At 36.4% G+C, this 20,605-nt stretch overlaps 1 protein-coding gene across 1 annotated transcript; it reads right to left on the bottom strand.

Annotated features, from left to right (window-relative positions):
* Positions 1–9,609: 9,609 nt before the first annotated feature.
* On the bottom strand, positions 9,610–18,921 carry hsd11b1lb (hydroxysteroid (11-beta) dehydrogenase 1-like b). Its single transcript, XM_081373609.1, has 7 exons — positions 18,734–18,921; positions 16,685–16,815; positions 16,353–16,464; positions 15,269–15,360; positions 15,095–15,188; positions 13,733–13,898; positions 9,610–10,889 (listed from the first exon to the last, which is right to left on the bottom strand). The coding sequence occupies exons 1-7, from the start codon at positions 18,906–18,908 to the stop codon at positions 10,703–10,705; spliced, it is 957 nt and encodes a 318-aa protein (XP_081229735.1). The 5' UTR covers positions 18,909–18,921; the 3' UTR covers positions 9,610–10,702.
* Between the last annotated feature and the right edge of the window lie 1,684 nt (positions 18,922–20,605).

Below are 20,605 nucleotides of genomic sequence, written 5' to 3'. Positions count from 1 at the left end.
ATGTCAATTGCCTCGAGTTGCTGGCTGTACGTCTCACCCTGCACCGCTTCTGTGCGTTGCTCAGGGGTCAGCACGTATTAGTCCGATCAGACAATACCGCCACAGTAGCGTACATCAACCGACAAGGTGGTCTGCACTCCCGCCGTATGTCGCAACTTGCCTGCCACCTCCTCATATTGAGTCAGAAGCATCTGAGGTCGCTTCGAGCCATTTATATCCCGGGAGACCTGAACCGTGCAGCTGATATGTCTCTGTTTCGGCCTCTCGCTGGAGAATGGGGACTCCATCCCCAGTCGGTTCATCTGATTTGGGATCAGTTCGGGGACGCACAGGTAGATCTGTTTGCCTCCCACGACTCTTGCCACTGCGACCTGTTTTATTCTCTGACCGAGGGCACGCTCGGCACGGATGCACTGGCGCACAGCTGGCCGCAGGGCCTCTGCAAGTATGCGTTTTCCCCCAGTGAGCCTTCTTACGTAGACTTTGCGCAAGATCAGGGAGGACGAGGAGCAGGTAATTTTGGTTGCCCCGTATTGGCTCAAGCGCACCTGGTTCCAAGAACTAGTACTCTTCGCGACAGCACCTCCCTGGCCAATTCCTCTGAGAAAGAACCTGCTTTCTCAGGGACAGGGCACCCTATGGCACCCTCGTCCCGATCTTTGAAACCTCCATGTGTGGTTCCTGGACGGGACGAGGCAGGTTTGAGTACCGTACCACCAGCGGTGGTGGCTACCATCACTACCGCTAGACTGTGCCCAAGGTTCCCACCACACCCTTTCGAGACCAGGTGGTGAACCTGCAAGCGCTGCCCTTGGAGGACGCAGACCCAGCCTTGGCACTGCTCTGTCCAGTACGCACCCTCCATACTTACATAGACAGGATGCATTGTTTCAGGACTTCAGACCAGCTCTTTGTCTGTCATGGTGGGAAGCTGAAGGGAAAGGCTCTCTCCAAGCAAAGGTTGTCTCACTGGATAGTGGACGCCATTGCTTTGGCTTACCAGCAGCAAGGTCGACCATGCCCCCTTGGTGTGACGGCCTGCTCCACCCGGAGTGTGGCATCCTCTTGGGCTCTAGCGCATGGCGCCTCGCTAACAGACATATGTAGATCTGCAGGCTGGGCTACACCTAACACGCCCTCTGGGCAACCCCCACGTGTGTAGTCCACTGTAAGCCTCTCTGAGCATGTGTCTTTCCCTCGGCAAGCTACCTTGCCACCCCTGGGTTTGAAATATTCCACCTGCAGCTGGACACCCCAGTGATTCTCAATATGCAGCCCCCTGGGGTCATGTGTATTCCAAGTCCCCCCCTTCGGGCTGGGCATAATTGCATATTTCCACTGATATATGCTTCCCAGTGTACCTTGGCATAATTCCAGCAGCCATTAAAAACTATCCCTTTCATGTTAATGTTGCTTTTTCATCGTTTACATGTTTAAATATTCTGAGAATGCATAGTTTTAGTTCTAATGTTTAATGTTTAAACTGCAATAAATGCAGCCATTTTTTTGGCAGCCATTTTGTTTTTATTGTTTATGCCAAAACAGTGATGTTTACAACTTGTTATACGGCAGAAATGGATTCAGCACCTAAAAATCATATAGAAACAACACTTGAAGTACTTTTCCTCAAAAATGCCTACTGCATCTTATCCAGGGCTATTTATCTATTTTGGGACCTGACTATTAGTGTTCTTAAGTTTTATGCTGTGATGCTGTTATTGTGTTATTGGTATTGAGTTGTATGTTTGGTAATAAAAAGTTAAACTGGCAAAAACAAACGTTTTTTTTTTTTTTCTCGGGGTCGGGGTGGGGGGGGCATCATAAAGGAATTATGCTTAGGGCACCAAAATGGCTAGCAGCGGCACTGATTGTGAGATATAGGCTAAAGTCCAATTCTAAGGAAAAAAGAGACTTTTTTTACCTCAGAATAGTTTATATCTCACAATTCTGACTTTATTTCTCAGAATTGTGACTTTATATCTCACAATTGCGACTTTATATCTCGCAATTGCGACTTTATTTCTCAGAATTGCGACTTTATTTCTCACAATTCTGACTTCATATCTCGCAATTCTGAGGAAAAAAAAGTCACAATTCTGACTTGATATATCGCATTTTGTGAGAAAAAAAAATCTAAATTGTGAGATAAAAAGTCGCAATTATTATTATTTATTTATTATTCAGTGGCAGAAACAAGCTTCCATAGATCTCTGCTCAGATGAAGTGTCCATTTGCTCATCGCTGGTTTGCTGATCTCTGTCATCGGCTACTTCATCCTGAATCAACAAAAACTGTGGTTTGGACATCAGAGATCCCACAACCAGAGCCGGATTAACGCAAAGGCAAACTAGGCACGTGCCTAGGGCCCGATTGGCGGGATGGGGCCCAGACAGAGGGACAAAAAAAAAAAAAAAAAAAAGTACAAATGTCCTATCTACAATTTATTTCAATATTTATTAATTCACTATAAATAGTGACGATGTTTATCTTAACCATAGACTGTTACATTACTGCAGTTAAACCAATTAATGTGTGCCGGCTTCTGAAAGTATGTGTAACGAACGCATCCATCAGATGCTGCGAGGCTAAAGCCTAATAAGCACACAAAGAAGCACAGCTAATAATGCAGGTGTGAGAGTTGTCGTCATCTATTTTGGAGTGATTGCAATGTATTCTAAATATAAACTTGTACTGTAGATCAGCGTCATTTCTGGAAAAATCATTCACCGCTTTATTACGAGTTTAAAAGAGCGCGAGCGTCATTAACGTGCCCAGACGCGACGCTTTGAATTTGCGCGTACAATGAATAACATCGCGTCGGGAGCTGACTAGTAAAAAAGCTACAAAATTAAAAGACAAGACGTCTGTATTCTAAGTTAAAAAGCCAACACACTACAACATTTTTAAATGTTTCAAATAGTCTAAAGGATATCATCTATGGGTCTATCTTCTAAATTCTGCTGATGATTAGATTCCTGACATCACGCCAATAATTTCACTTATATATTTTTTTTCTGCTCAGTAGCGATCGTGTCTTTCTCTTCCACTTGATTTGTGTATAGCATATTTAAGGTAGCAATGCAATATAAAAGCCCTTATGCTCATCTACTGAAGTGGGATTCTGGAACTGTGAATAAATTGAATAAAACAGCAAAATAACAACAACAACAATAACATCTTCATTAAACAAAAAAGAGATTACCGTAGATAAAGTTTGATTAATATGTACAGTACCGGTAAAAGTCTGGACCCATTACTATTTTTAATGTTTTTGAAAGAAGTTTATTATTATGCTCTACAAGCCTGCATTTATTTGATCAAAAATACAGAAAAAAAAATATATGTGTTAAATATATAAAAAGTGATAGTGAAGACTTTTTTAAAACAACTCTTTAATAATCAAAAATCCTGAAAAAAAGTATCACAGGTTATAAAATAAATATTAAGCACCATTTCTAACATTTGATAATAAATCAGAATGATCACGTGGCACTAAATTCAGCTTTGCATCACAGAAATATAAAGTATAGTAAAATAGAAAACCATTATTTTAAATTTTAATAATATTTCACTTTATTATTTTTCTGTTTTTTTTTTATCAAATAAATCCAGGCTTGATGAGCATAAGAGACTTCTTTCAAAAACATTAAAAATAGTAATGTGTCCAAACTTATGTAAGTAAAAATATACTGCTTTTAAAATTAAATGTTGTATAAATAAAAAGGTTAGGAATCATATTTGTTTCAAGTGTTTTTTTTATTGGGGGTGGGGGGCCTCCAACATGAATTTTGCCTAGGGCCTCCTAATGTCTAGAACCGGCTCTGCCCACAACCAGAGGATTCATCTCACTAACAGCCGTGAATCAATCTCTCTGCAAAGAACTTCCTCTCCCCTCTTGCTATTCTTTATCATTCGTAAAGAGATAGTTTAAATGAGACATCGACCCGTTTACGAGCTCTTTACCACACGAGGTCATGACCTCCAGATGTCTGACTAGTAATGGCAAGGAAACGTTACTCTAAACACATAGCCTATATGAATACAGGTTTGTCCTTAAACCAGCCGCTCCTAATCACAGAAAAGTTTATGCGGGGAGGCAAATATACTACAGCCATTTATAAGATTTAATATTTCAGCTGACGTGAAATTAGTAGCACAAATCTAAGAGGAACCGCATTCAGTTCTGCCTGGAAATATCTCAGGATGTAAATCCTGACACGTCCTTGAGCAAGAAATACTAGCGGTGACGGGGTAAAAATATAATTCCCAACTCATTGATTTCCTTTGGTCACAAATCCTTTACCCTATAGCGCCACCCTGTGGTTGACTGTGCAATTTAATGTTCTTATATTCTATATAACTACACATATTTGGACACTTAAATCACTCAAATTCTGCAGGATCTTTTCCCTTCTCCGGCTTTTATTTGTTTCTTAATTTTTTGCTTAGGGTCTTTTTATTTAACTGGTGTTTTGGTGATCTTTTTAGTGGTCGTATATATTGTCAAATGTTTACTTGCAAAGTGTGTTTGTGCATCTTTCTTTGCAATAACCACACTTTCTTTTATAATTTGTATGTAATGCAGTGATGCAGACATTTTGAAGCAAGGCTTTAAAGGGATAGTTCACCCAAAAATGAAAAATCTGTCATCGTTTACTCGCCTTTCTGTTGTTCCAAACCTGTATGAGTTTCTTTCATTCTGTTGAACACAAAATAAGATATTTTGCAGAAAGAAATACAGGTTTAGGTTAAGTAAATGATGACAAATGTTTCATTTTTAGGTGAACTATCCCTTTAAACGTACAGTATGGCATTTTTCGCCACTAGGGGTCGCTAACCTATTTACAATAAAGAAGGCGTAGATTGATGACGCAACATTTTCTAAGAATTATGGATCTTGTCGTCAACGTCAAGCCGACCGATCTAATAATGTTTATGGATGACTGAATACATCGATGCTTTTATCATGACTGTGATATGAAGCAGTTCGGGATTGCTAAGAGACAGCTATCAGCTCCACACGCGACGCGAGTCCCGCGGATATATATATAAATACGGACATTTCATTCTACCGAACTACACGCAGAATTACTACTCACAGGCCAGTTTATTAGACAAATTAAACTTGTGAGGTAACGCAGCGCTGTTTCACTTGGTCTAACATTACACTATCACACAAACTGCATTTGAATGTGTTGAAATGTATGTGTTAGTCTGTCTGTATGAGACTAGCAGTAAGCTAGATCAACATTAGAATAACATACAGATTCTAACATTTTATCATTGTTGAACTATAAAACATTGATTAGTTTTATGTAAATGTGCTCACCTGTTTAATAAAGTAGGAGCGGTCGAAGCCTCGGACGTGGAGCTCTCGTTTATATACTGTCTATGGGAGCTCTCGGCATCTCGAAAACACCGCGCTGATTTCTCGTTTTAGTTCTCCTTTTTTTATCCAAAGTCTGCTTGCCATGGTCCATAATGTTTGAACGAAACAACAACAGCGTGCAAATAGACATTGCGAACTACAAAGTTGTCCGCGTCAATCGCTTTGGTTATTATCAGACGGCTCTGGTTCATAGCTCTGGTTGCCATGGCAGCACGAGCGGAAACCAGAGACAACGTTAACGCGGATATGACGGCATTGGCGGCGACAAAACGGAAATAAAGAAACGGGACGTTTCTCGAATTAAATTACAAATTTCTCCTGGTTTGAAAGTTGTTGGAAACAGTCGGGATAATGTAAGTACACAACTAAAAAATATATATAACATAGATATAATGATTTTTGCTATTTTTAAAGCAAAAAAGTTACATATTGTGTCTTTAAGTGTCCAAATATGTTTTGATAGTTAAATAGTTTTGGGGCAACTGTAGCCTATAGCTTAATAATTATTTTCTTAACATTGCTAATTTCATCAATTCGTCTCTATAATGAGCATTTAATGCGTTTGAAAGACAAAGTATTTTATTTGATTGCATTTTAATCTATTTATCATGATGTTTAACGCCACTCTCTTTTTTTTTAATGGAGCGATGTACATGTTTTCCTGTGCTGTTGAACAGTGTGGTTTATTGCATTGCTGATTTTGAAGTTTGGCAACATCATCACACTTGGCAGAGAACTCTTGGATGAGGTGAGGTCACCATGGCAACGCTGGAGCAGTTGTGACGCACAGGGACCCTCTGTCACGTGTTCTGATCGCCGTTCCCGCGCCCGTCCACTAGAGGCAGTCGCGATCTCATCAACCTGATGCTGACAGACATTTAAAAGTAGATATGTTTTGTCCAGTGGCTGATTTATCATATTTACACACAAGCCGTTACTATTATGTTGTCATTCATATTCTTGTGCATTCAATTCAGTGCTAGTCAATGTGTGAAAGCAACAAAAACACTTTTTGGGAGATGATGGTGAGTAAAACAAAACTCAACATTCAAACCAGCGTTCACAAGGTGTTTCAAAAATATACAGTCATACAGAAATTTGTACTGCAGAACCCTTATGAAAAATAAGTAGCTTTAGAAAAGTTTGAGTATATATATGTTTTTTTGTAAAGCATTTTTTATTGAGCACCAGTGATGTACATATACATGAATACAAAAGGCAACAATTGTTGCTCAAAACAATGCTCACATTTTCTAATAGTAACAACTGACCACGCAAAAATGGAGTTTGTGTACAAGTCTTTAAAATAGACAATGCCTCGCTTTTGCCAAAGAGTGAATTCAGAGTCTAGCATTGCCTGGGGGAAAAGGTGATTATTGTGTATGGGACTTAAATGAAAAAGGTTTTCACATTTAAAGTTCTGTCTAAGTTGAAACCAAATTTTAAGGGTATTTATGACTACTGGATTATTAGTATATTTCATAATAGGGGCGGGCAGGCTGGAGGTGACCAGGGCTTTAAGAGATGTTGAGGTGCAAGATGCAGCCTCAAAGAGGCACCAGTCTATGTCAGGGGTATGTAGCCAATGTATGATTTTTTGAACATTTGCGGCCCAATAATAGTAGCAAAGATTTGGAAAAGCTAAGCCACCTTGGTCTTTAGGTCTTTGTAGTAATTCTAACCGTATTCTAGGCTTTTTCCCATCCCATAAAAATGAGATAAAAGCTTTATCGAGGGACTTAAAAAAAGATTTAGGGAGATAAAGTGGGATACACTGAAATAGATAAAGAAATTTGGGGAGTATATTCATTTTGATACAGTTCACCTTCCCTGCCAAGGATAGATGAAGTGATTTCCATTTTTTTAGGTCTAATTTAATTTTTTCAAAGAGCTGACAGAAGTTTTCTTGATAGAGGTGCTGCATGTCCCTTGTAATATTAATGTCCAAGTATTTAAAGCCATTTTTAGACATTTGGAATGGTAAAACATCATTTTGTATTTGAAGGGCCAGATCATTAACAGGATAACATTCACTCTTACTAAAGTTCAATTTGTACCCAGAGAAAGCCCCAAATTTCCTCAAAGCATGGGTAAAGTTTGAGTATATTTTTAAGGAGCCTATACTTTATGTATTTAGTTTACTAATATCAATGTACTATTAGTATACTTGTAAGTATACTCTTACAATACTACTTAGAACTAAATTGGCCTACTTTTTAATGTAGCCTATAAAAGTATCCTTTTAACTTTAAGTGTAACAGTACTAAACTTTGTGTACACAACTACAACTACTACAAGTGAATTTATAGCTAAACAACTATGAGTTTACTAGTCAAATACTTATAGCGCATTTTTTAGTTTATGAAAGTACACTTTGAAGTATACTCTCAGTAAACTACTAGTTTAGTAGTTTTATACTGCAAGTATGCAAGTTTTCTTCAAAGGGATACTTCACCGATTAGCGTTAAGCTTTGTATCAGTAGAAACCTGGTAGTATTTTTCGAGTGACCGTGCTTCCCTCCCTCATGTCCCCCTGAGACGAGAGATTTCTGTATTGTGTGTCTCTCAGATGACGCAAAAATCGTCATTAATCGTCATCTGAGGCTCTTTTGTCCAGAGGCGAGAGACTCCAGCCAGTAGGAGGAGCTCGTCCCGCATGTGTTCAACCCGCCCATAGGGGGATCTCATGATAAAACGCCGTCTTTTCAGTTTCCAGTCGACTAGTAGCCTAGCTGTATCATTTCTCCCGATACTGCCCTCTGTAACCGGTAGGCGTGGCTTGGGAGTGTCCTCATAGGGCAGCGAAGCAAGTGCATTCTGGGAGTTGTAGTCTTTCATCCACATGAGCCAAAAATAAATTTTCTGGCTTTTCTCAGTCTAGAAGGCACCAACTTCTAAAATAATTTCACATTTCTACTACATAAATTACCCAATTTTCCAGCGGTGAAATATCCCTTTAAGTTAAGTCCATCAACACCATCAAAGCTTCACAGTTGTGTCCTCCTCATTTGTTCAACATTTCATTCAGTAATATTAGGTTTTTGATTTCTATGCTGTTTAGTGTTTAATGATTGATAATCGCGTTGTTTTACATTTGCGTAAGCAATCTTCCATCACTTGTTTCTGCTTCTTCTTCACTAAAACTATGTGACAAAAAGTATTTAATAGGCTACATACCTACAAGTCATTTATACTTAGAATACTTAATTATACTTTTAATTAGGAAAAAATTGAGGACAAGTATAGGCCAAATATACTTAGACCTTTTTGTCAGTAAAAGTCAAGTATACTAAGTGAAAACAGTCACATGGAACAATTTTTTTGAGATTTGAGATATGAGATTTATACATCATCTGAAAGCTGAATAAATAATCTTTCCATTGATGTGTGGTTTGTTAGGATAGGACAATATTTGGCCGAGATGCAACTATTTGAAAATCTGGAATCTGAGGGTGCAAAAAAATCGAAACATTGAGAAAATCTCCTTTAAAGTTGTGCATTTATGTTCGCGATTGTGCTGCATTCACTCACAAAAATACATGTTTTATATATTTAGGGTAGGAAATTTACAAAATAACTTCATGGAACATGATCTTTACTTAATATCCTAATGATTTTTGGCATGAAAGAAAAATGGATAATTTTGACCCATACAATGTATTGTTGGCTGTTGCCACAAATATACCCGTGCGATTTGTGACTGGTTTTGTAATCCAGGGTCACATTTGTGAGAAATACATACAAAGTAGACTGAAAGTATTTTTTGTTTAAAAGAAATAGACTAATACCACACTTAAATGAACTTCTTTTTCGCAAGGGAATGTCGTTAGAAACCAAAATCGCTGAAAGTCTGTTCATATGTAAATTCCCGCTTTCTGACGTTCTTATCTGCGTTCCCACATCAGAAGAGCAGAAATAAAACAGAAGTGTTGAAATACAGCAGCTGAGCGCTTAAAATCAAGCAGAATCCAGTCAGTATGCTATTTATCTATTATATATAGGCTACTATCTGTCATTTGCTTTTTAACAATTTTGTAGCTTAATGTTATCAGCGACTGACAGACGATGACAATGCAATACATTGACTTTTAATGGTTTTGACCTTGCTGTCGTGGCTGCTCATTAACTATATGACCCTGTAAGTTTAACACGTATGTTTGTATTATGATTATACTTTTAAAACTTTGATAGTGGCACAGAGCAACCAAGAAGCATTTAATGGTTGGAGACTTTCATATATTTAATTAAAAATCATACAAATGGAAAATAATTGTCCCAAATGAGTCTCTGTGAATAAGCAGAAGAACAAGTGTTTAATTTGAGATTGCACATGCTTCAGTGGTTTTGACAAACTCATGCTCAGAGTCCCACGGCATTATGGGAAACGGTTTGGGTCTCCATTTAATTTCGTTTTTTAGGAGAAAACATATTCACACTTAGGAAAAATCTTTTTATGTTTTTGCAAAGCCCACAGGTCTGATGTTATCACTTCAGCATTTGTTTTAATAGAAAGACTGCGGATACAGACACAGAATCACAGACTGACGTCGTGTTTAATTAGTTACACACACACACACACACACACACACACACACACACACACACACACACACACACACACACATTAATATCACTGGAAGTGTAAAATCCCAAAAGCATAGAGTCTTGGTACAAAAATTAATTGAAAATGTCAGACAAATAAATACAAAAACATTTTAATAATTAAGCAGTGGCTCTCTCAGAAGTCTAAGGAAAAATAGTTTCGTAACTGTAATTAAAAGCATTTTGTTCATCTTGTGCTGAATGATATTTAGGTAACACTTTTTCATATGTTAATATCAGTTAATGCATCAACTAACATGTACTAATAATGAGTAAAAAGCCTTTGTTAATATTATTTAATAAAAATGTTTATGTTCATGTTAGTTCACAGTGCATTAACTAATGTTATACGACTTTTGGTCTTAAATACGTTGAGACTGACATTAACGAAGATTAATAAATGCTATATTGTTCAATGTTATAGTATGTAAATGTTAACTAATGAAATCTTATTTGTTCTGTAACTGATTTTATGATGAATTGGTTGTATTTTACTATTATTTACAAGGATTTGCTTGTATTTTGGGTCTATAAATTAGGGTACAAAATACAATACAATTAATAAAAAATAATGATTCAAAGATTTTTCAATTTCCTAAACGCACTATGTAAAAGTCGACTCAAGTGCGCATGCATCATTCACTCCTCACTATACATATGTTCTCATGGAATAATAGAAAATCCCGTGAATGTCTGAGTTGTGCACATGTGTTAGTCTTTGTTGTCCTTGCTGAGGCCTGACAGCACGAGATCTTTCAGGAAGGGGAAGACGTTGTTGATCAAGCAGGTGAAATAGTGGAACCAGGGGTAGAAGGCCTCTTTCTGACGGGACGCCCCGGCTTTGATGATGCTCAGAGCCGCTTCACTCGCAGGATAGGCCGTCATCGTGCTGAATCCTCTGAGAGAGATTCGAGAGAGAACAGTTATGGGGGATTCTCGTGAAAACACGTCCAGGTCATTTTCAGCACTTAAGCAAGTTGCTATGGATTAAAAGCTTCAACCAAACACTTTAATGAAGCGATGTAATAGTGGCCAAAAGTGATGTTCGAGGGGGGGGGGTGTTTGTTTTTATGACCCTACAAGTGAACCTTAAAAATATTAGGAAAATACTAAACTTGGTTAAGGCATTTATCTGAGAAAATTATTTGGAAAAATGCAAACTAAAGCTACAGGTTTTATTTTACTATGCCTATAAAAAAAATTTAAAAAGCATACATTCACTTTAACATAATCAGTCATTACTATGTCACTGGTTCTCTCTTGTTTTTGCATGTGTTCATAATTTGGCCAAAAATTATGTCTGCATTAATTTGGCATGTTTTATTGCAGTATCACAAATAAAACAATCAACTCCAAGCTATGCAACATGTTTACAAAATCTAACCAATCTTTAGGGTGAAGATGCAAATTTTCCTTGGCCGAACTCCACTTTTGGCCACTACTGTATTTTGTACAGTTACTGTGTGTGTGTGTGTGTGTGTGTGTGTGTGTGTGTGTGTGTGTGTGTGTGTGTGTGTGTGTGTGTGTGTGTGTGTGTGTGTGTGTGTGTGTGTGTGTACACTACCATTCATGTTTTTTTTTTTTTTTTTTTTTTTAAGAAATAAATACTTTTATTCAGCAATTAAATTGATCAAAAGTAACAGTCAAGACATTTATAATGTTACAAAAGATTAGTCAAAGAATGCTGAAAAAAAAGTATCATTTTTATTCACCAAACAATATGAAGCAACAGCACAACTGTTAATAATCAGAAATGTGTGTCTTGAGCAGCAAATCATCATATTAGAATGATTTCTGAAGGATCATGTGACACTGAAGTAACGAGTAATAAGTGAGCAGCATGTAACGCATGTAAAAAAAATATATTTTTGAGAAAATCATGTTCATGTGTGGTTAGAAAATACAACAACAAACCGAGTCACTGAAATGGGGCCATCAGACACATACTAAACATTTGCAAACTTTATACAAAGTTATACAAGATCAACTCATTTTTTAAACTCAGTTTAGTGTAATTAAAGTTTAAATGAATTAAACATCCAGGTTGAGTGTACTTAAAAATTTAAGTCAGCAACTTTTTTTTTTTTTCAGTGTAGAATTATTATTCATGAACCATGAACAGATCACCAAAGTAATAAGATAAATGTGCTGAGGACAAACTGCAAATGAATTCATAACCGGCTTCCTAAATGTATCTTGAGTGATGTACAGAACAGAATGGAAACTTTGACTGCATTTTGGACCACACCAATGTCCTCGAAAACATTTAAAAAAAATAATAAAAATAAAATCTGTTACACTTTATAATAAGGTCCATTTAGTTAACATTAGCTGATGCATTACCTAACATTTATAATTGTCACCATTTATCTATCATTAACAGATCCATTAAATTGACAGATGCAACTTTTGATTTTAATGTATTGGTAAATGTTGAAATTAACATTAAGATAAATAAATGCTTTTTCAAGTATTTTTTCATAGTTTATGTTAAGTAATGCATATAACTATTGTTAACAAATGGAACCTTTTCACAAAGTGTTACTAAAAAAAACTTTAACCAGTCACTAGTCTTTAACTAGAACCAAAGTGGTGCTTTTTTCTTTGTCACATCTTGTTTTGGTTTTGTTTCATGTCTGTCATGTGATCCCCTGTTCTAGTCATGTGATCATGCCATGTGTTCCCTTGTCTTATGTGTCATGTTCTGATTGGTTCATTGTCTTGAGTCTTGTGTGTATTTAAGCCCTTATGTTTGTCTTGTTACTTTGTCAAGTATTGTGTTTCCTGTAACCACTGTTGGGCGAGTTTGTGTTTGTTCAAGCCATGTCAAGTCTTTGTTTTATGTTTGATCTGGTTTTGGAAATAAAGCTGGGTTCTCCAAGCTTGCCTTCAGTGGACTTCTTAACAGTCTTAATGTGATCTTTGTCAAACAATTGAGCTAAAATATGTAATATTTTTAATATATAAATCATTGTAAATATATAATGGAAATAAAATGTTTTGCATGTAAATACATCATTCTTACCATTTTAAAGAAAAGATGTCCCATAATGCATGATTATTAAAATAAAAACTCTTATGAAAAATACCATTAACCTGATGTAACACTTAAGAAGCAAACTTTCAATTCAGCATTTATTAAATCTGAGATACCGCTTGCTGTATGATAGAAATGTTGATTCAAGAAAATGGTTGCAAGATCCTAACCAATTATGATTTACTTGATGATGAAGGTGATGATCATTAAAAGGGATGTTTTCTTCAAGTTTGCAATATGTGACCCTGGACCTCAAAACCAGTCACACGGGTCAATTTTTTTAAAATTGAGATGTATACATCATCTGAAAGCTGAATAAATAAGCTTTCCATTGATGTGTGGTTTGTTAGGATAGGGCAATATTTGGCCGAGATGCAACTATTTGGAAATCTAGAATCTGAGGGTGCAAAAAAATCAAAACATTGAGAAAATCTCCTTTAAAGTTGTTCATTTATGTTCGCGATTGTGCAGCATTCACTCACAAAATATGTTTTATATATTTACGGTAGGAAATGTACAAAATATCTTCATGGAACATGATCTTTACTTAATATCCTAATGATGTTTGGCATGAAAGAAAAAAACGATAATTTTGACCCATGCGATGTATTGTTGGCTATTGCCACAAATATACCCGTGCGACATGTGACTGGTGACGTGATCCAGGGTCACATATCAGATCAGTTCTGCAGTGGGAAACTAACCTGAGCTTATTCATGGCCGACTCTGTGTCGATCAGTCCGAGGATCATGATGGACACCGACACGTTGCTCTTCTGGATTGCCAGTTCACTCTGCATCGCTCCGAAGAATCCGTTCATCGCAAACTTAGTAGAGGTGTACGGAGCCACAAACGGACTCGCCAGCTTACCTGGATCAGAGAGGAAAACAGCGTTAACCTTTAGTCATTTATAACTGTATGTGACTGACAACAACAAACACCTTTACACAAAGAAATGAATCCCAGTTCACACGTGTGATTGTGTCCCAAATCCAGTGGCGGCCTTTGCTGTGTTTCAACAGTTTCACTTAAAGAAAGAAGGGGCTTGCATTTGTGCCACAAAAATTAATAAAAATGCCCCAAAAATTCAAGATATGGGGCAAAAATGTCTCTGTGTGAGTCTATATAGTTAGGCAACACCACACAAGCTAAAGTTCAGCACGTTTGAAAATGTCATAATTGATTTTATACAACAATTCAATATACATGAAGTTACTATTAGGGGACATAATTAACTCAGAATACTGTCTGATTTTGCTCTATTTCGACATTTAAAATAATTCTGAACAAATCCACAGCCATCGCGCTACTCAAAGCAACACGGTAATGTTTTGTTACTGAATGAATCCGCGTTTTTGAATATGAATATTGAATATTTTCGAATGAATAATCATTCTGATGAATGTCGACTCACTCACAAACGAAATCTCATACTTCCCTACAATATAGTAGACAAAAAAACAGTATGTGACAAAAGAAGTATAGTCTGATTTCACAGTACAAAAGAGCAGGAAAGAAGTACCCGGATGAGCTGAGACTTACGGTGAGATTCTGAATAAGATGGACACTTTACAATCCCATAAGGCCATGGGAGAGGATTTGCGAATGGCAGTGAAGCGACAACTGATGCTGATGTCATGTCGAATGTAGTACGTCTAGATTACATTCATACTATAAACATACTTTTTTTAGCTATCGTGAAGTAATTACTTATTCAAAATGAGTACCATACTCAAGAGAGCATGTGATTTCGGACGCAGCCAGTCACTTTCTTTGTCCGTAAATGAATTAGCCGCTTAAAACAAATCGTTTGACTGAATGATTCAATGACTCACTTGTTAAGACAATGATTTGCCGTCACCTACTGGCGGTTTAGTTTCATATTTAAAAGTATTTCATTATGGTTAGAGATCGAATGCATTGATAGTTGTAGATAGAATGTGTATATAAATAGACTACTAGTGAAGTATCCGAATTGCAAAGGCTGTCTCTGCACAAATCATAGCCAAAAGTGCTTTTAACTAGATTAATATTAACTAAACTTTCACCAACAAAGTTAGACTCGCCTGCCACTGAGGAAACTACGATGATGGAGCCAGCGGATGTTTCCAGCACAGGAAGAGCTGCTGCTGTCATCTGTGTGTAACTCACAAAGTTCACCTGCAACGAGTCAGATCAGTGTGAACAGAGAAGGAAGAACCCCACAGGAGGCGACAGAAGCCGTTCTCTCAGTGCTTGACCTGCATGAGTGACCTGACGTGATCTGCGTCTCTGTTCCAGAACTCAACGTTCGTGTTTCCGACATGATTCAACACTAGAAAGTCCAGTCCTCCTGCAGGACAGAAACACACCACATGCACTACCAGTCAAAGGTTTGGAATCATTAAATAAGGGGTTTTATTTCTGAAAGAAGCCTCTTAAGCTCACAAAGGCTGCATTTATTTGCTCAAAAATACAGGAAAAATGATAATATTGTGAAATATTCAAAGAACTGTTTATATATATATATATATATATATATATATATATATATATATATATATATATAGTTTAAAATGTAATTTATTCCTTCAGCATCATTACTCCAGTCTTCAGTGTCACATGATCCTCCAGAAATCATTCTAATATGATGATTTGCTGCTCAGTTATTATCAATTGATTGTTTATATTCAAATAGAGAATGGTTATTTTAAATTGTAATAATATTTCACAATATTACTAGCCTGGCTAACGTCAGACCAAGTCTCATTTGAGACTTGGTCTGGGAACCACGTGTTCATTTTCTCGTATTTGCGGCGTGGTTTACGAATGCCCAGAGCCGTTTATTGGGCGCTATGAATGTCTATCAAATGCACCTGTATGTAGCTCATAGCCAATCGCTTCAATTATACCAGATGACGTATGTAGAGTGACAGAAATTCGACGAGGAAAAAGACGATGGGTCAAAGATTTATTTGTACACGATGGCGTTTAGCGAATATTACCGTTTGTGCAAGATAAACATGAGGGTAGAAGGTAACGTCGAGTGTGATGCCATGTTGGATCCATAGATATAAACAAACTGCTTCGGTGTCGTCATCGTCTTGCTGCTCCCTCCCCGTTCTGTAATTGGTTCCCTATTTCAGGGGAAAATTTGGTCCATGGTGTCCAGACTGCCTAGCAGCGTGAATAAAATCGCGCTGCGAGCAAGGCAGTATGGGGAAACCCAGGCTACAATATTACTGCTTTTTTTAACAAATAAATGCAGACTTGGTGAGACTTCTTAAAAAACATCTTAATTATTAATAGTGTATATATTGCATAATATATTGAATCATTTCTCACCCAGTTTTTCCACAGCGTATTTGACGACTCTCTCGGGGTCAGCGGGGTCAGACATGTCTCCGGTCATATACATCATCTTCTGTGCGCCCAGTTTCACACACTTCTGCGCCACCTGGACATCCACAGGACAGACTTTCATTAAAGCTCATTAAAGCCTTTGCTTTCATACAAAATGTCATTTATTCCTACCCTTAAAAGTCTAAAACTTCACAGCCTTACAGCCTCTGCATTACTTTCAACAAATAAAAATATGGGCATCTACTGATTAAAGTCCATAAGTAATTGAATAGGTATTGGGAATGTCTTAAAGTGTTTTTGAAAAACGAACTGACCTTTTTTAAAGCCTCTAATCGTCTCGCAGTGATGATGATCTGAGCCCCAAACTTGGCGTAATGGTAGGCCATCTGCTCCCCGATCCCTGAACTGGCCCCTGTGATCAACACTCGGGCCCCGCGAACTGACTCTGTGCTCAACAACACACGGCTCTCACCTCTCAGTGAAACTCTCAACCAAGAGGACCACTTCTTTCCATTTACTTGGAAAGCCCACATTGATTATCTTTGTTCAAAATTCCAGCAACGATTGTATTTTTGAAGAAGACTTAGGCTGTTTGGTGTAAATCAGAGAATTATGAAATTATTTTATTTTGTCTTTTAAATTATGGGATGCAAACTTGGTATGGCAATCTTTCGGTCCAATTAAAATCACAGCTTGCACGTCTTTCAAACTGCAATGAAAGTTCTGGGTGTAAGAGAGTACTCATCACTTAGATCAATTTACGAATCGTTGATTTTTAAAAATGCACAGACAATAGTGAGTGATTCAAGCCATGATTTATTTCCAATGTATCAGCTTCTGCCATCAGGGAGACGGTATAGAGTCCCACTGTGTAAGAGTAACCGTTACAAAAAATCCTGTTTATATTAATATGTTAAATAGCAAGATGTAGTAATGTAGTCTTTTTTTTTTTTTTTTTTTTTACTCCTTTTTGGTTTGAGTGTGTATGTATATGTTGTGTACTAATGCAGCTTTGAGTCCAAGACAAATTCCCTGAAAAAGGACGATAAAGTATACTAACTAACTAACTAACCAACCCACCGCTTCATCTTCATCACAAGATTTATTAAGGCTTGAACTCCCAAGAAGGTTAAAACAAAGTTAGAACCAAATTAACTAAAGGCTATGTCTCATATTTGATACATACATTTCTAAGGCCTTTAAATCATCAACATGATCAAAATGCTGAAACCCATTACACACATGCAAAAAAAAAAAGTATTAACTATCAATCAGACGACAGGAGGCAAGTAAAAGCTTTTTAGTATAATTGTAAAAGCGTCCACCTTCAGCTCGTGGATCACGTGTCTTTCTGATGTTAAATCTGCAATGATTTTTATAAAGTACCTTTTATATAGTAATATTTCAAGATGAACACTTACTGGACTGAAGCAACTTCATTTGATTATCGTGATTTTACAAAAATCATGTTAAAGTTTGAGTATCAAATATGATCCATCAGGCTTTTATTTGTTCATCTCTCATTGTATTGAATTGCATGAAATGTGAGCTTTGATCATAAAACTAAGCATTTAAATATCATCTTACTAAGACATATTATAGGGAGATATTTTGATGACTGATGTTTATATGTATTTTATGTCAGAATGATACACTGTTATAAAGATCTCATTGATTTACATTACAAGCTATCAGAAGTTTGGGCTTCCTCCATATTCTCACTATATCATAAGCCATATAAAAGCCTGATGAATCAAATATGATACTCAACAAAAACACTTTGTATATTTATAAATGTCTTAAATTTTGTTAGAAGGTTTGATAGATTACCATTTAAAAATATATAGATTTATCTGAATATTAGTCAATATGTCAGGCTTTACAGGGTAAAACGTTACTAATGTCCTTTTAATTATATATATTAACCTACATAAGCTTTAATTCTGTGTTTTTTCAATTGTTTTGTACCTACAAAAGTTATAATCTCTAGATCATCAGGGCACACTATTTTCACCAAGGTTATGAGAGTTACATAACCGTAATAAATGAGTCTGCCAACAGTTTTCATAACTTTAGCTAGTTAATGAACTAGTGAATACTTGCAAACGTTTTGAGTTTAAGATTGGTAAAAGCCAGCGCTAAACCATCTAAAAATATATAATGCCTTTGGAAAATGCAAGGCTTTCTTCATATTTATTCATTCTGCTTTTACATGCTTAAACTGCCCACACACACAGCTATCGGGATTTCTCAAAGTAGGCGACTGTATGAGTTATGCTTTATATTACACGTTTCCTATAAAATAACTCAAATATCTGCAATAATAAAAAGAGTATATATGATTGTAAATCTGTTGTCCTGACCTGGATCAAACGTATCTCTCCACATGTAGGCCACGAGGGCAGCGCTCAGCAGGAAAAAGCTCAAATACACCTTCATTTTCAGAAGCTTGATGTCTTGATCCTGTGCGAGAGCATTGAGAAATGTCACTTCTGTTGTGTGTAACAGAGTCATAAACCGTGCCTGATGATCACCCATTCAACCTGAACCTGCCTGAGTGGATCATGATGACCGACAGGTCAGGAGGCTGAAGGTCTCTCAGTGTTGTTTACTTTTACAAACATATGAAAGAAGAAAAAACTGATGCGGATAAAATTAAAACTACTCTATTGTTCTGTGTGACATCATTTAAATTGCTTTGTCTGAACTGTAAATGTTTTAGCTCAGATTATTTTGAGTTAGTGCAATGGATTAAAATCAGGGTTATTATCGTTTACTGAAACCATTAAAACATTTCGTCAATCGAATAAAGCTTAAATAAAATAAAACAAATATTAGTTGAAAAACTTAAACTAAATGAAAATTTGAAATGTTGCCTTAGCCATAAACTTAAATTGAAGTTGAAGCACTAAAATTATTAACAGGAAATAAATAAAAATTCAAACTGAAATAAATTAAATTAAACCGAAATAGCAATATTAAAAAAATAATGAAATTACTAAATATTAAACTAAAATGAACATGAAAACTAAAAACATAAAAGCTTATTTAAACATTAATAAAACTAAAATAACACTGGGTCAATCTCAGGACAATTTGTAGTGAAGATACAACAATTCTGCTTTAACAAATCATAAAAAAATACGCAATTACAAGTTACGCCTTCCACAAACAAACAGTCATTAACCGAAATAATCTTTTCAAGTATATTATATGTTGTTGTATGTATAAAAATGTGTGTAAGGCTTTCGAATCTTATGAACTACGAAATAACTTCTAAAACATTAAATAAATTGTGCAATAAAATACAGACCTAGGCTATCTGGTAATTACATATCCCCCAACCCTAAACCCTACCTCTTTAATAAAATAAAAAATGTCTTGTAGTTTCATAACAACCAGGATGACTTGGCATCTGGTGATCTAACACCTTAGATCGTATGCCTTATCAACACGTGGTGATAGTGAAGATTAAAAAGGCAAGGAAAGGGAAGTAGGGCCCTGTCCCAAATGGAGCCCTAAGCCCTTGTGATAGTCTTCCGTGACGTAATGGCGCTGCGAATATCGGGTAGAAGTCTGGTTTGTCAAAAGCCGGAAGTATTTTATTTTTTATCATTTTTCCAATATGGGATTTTAAAATAGTCACTATTTATATGCATATAAATAATGTGACATATTTATTTACACATACATCACGGAGACGTCTATTTGATGTGTCTGGAAGACGTATTTTTAAGAGTGTTTGCTCATCTGCAATACATCTATAGGACGTTTCCTGTCAGATGTCAAATAGACGTTTAGATGATGTCTTTAAGATGTAATGATTTAGAATGTATGTTAAACTGACATCTTAAAGATGTCTATCAGATGTTAGTAAACAGCAGATGCTTTCCAGATGAAGTGATCTTTAACAGACATCTTGCAGACGTACGTTACGTCTCCGTGATGTACGTGTGCTATCTGGGAAAGAGCTATTTTGGCACGTTGCTTTTTTTTTTTACTCTTATTGGTGGAATTTTCTGTATAGCATCATGGGTAATGTAGTTTTTCACCAGGAATTCCACAATTCTTTTAAAAATAAACTGAAATAATGTGGGCTGACGGCTTCAACAGAAGCAAATACCATCCATTAACAACCTCGCAGATTAAAGAATTTCTGTCTTTAAAGGTTTATAAATGATCATTCAAAATCAATTTCTCTATAAAAAAAATAATAATAATTTATGGAGCTTTTA

The sequence above is a fragment of the Scardinius erythrophthalmus genome (genome assembly GCF_964197995.2).
Source record: "Scardinius erythrophthalmus genome assembly, chromosome: 9".
NCBI lineage: Eukaryota > Metazoa > Chordata > Actinopteri > Cypriniformes > Leuciscidae > Scardinius > Scardinius erythrophthalmus.
The sequence above is the reverse complement of the archived record's forward strand: the minus strand, read 5'-3'. Positions and strand labels throughout refer to the sequence as shown.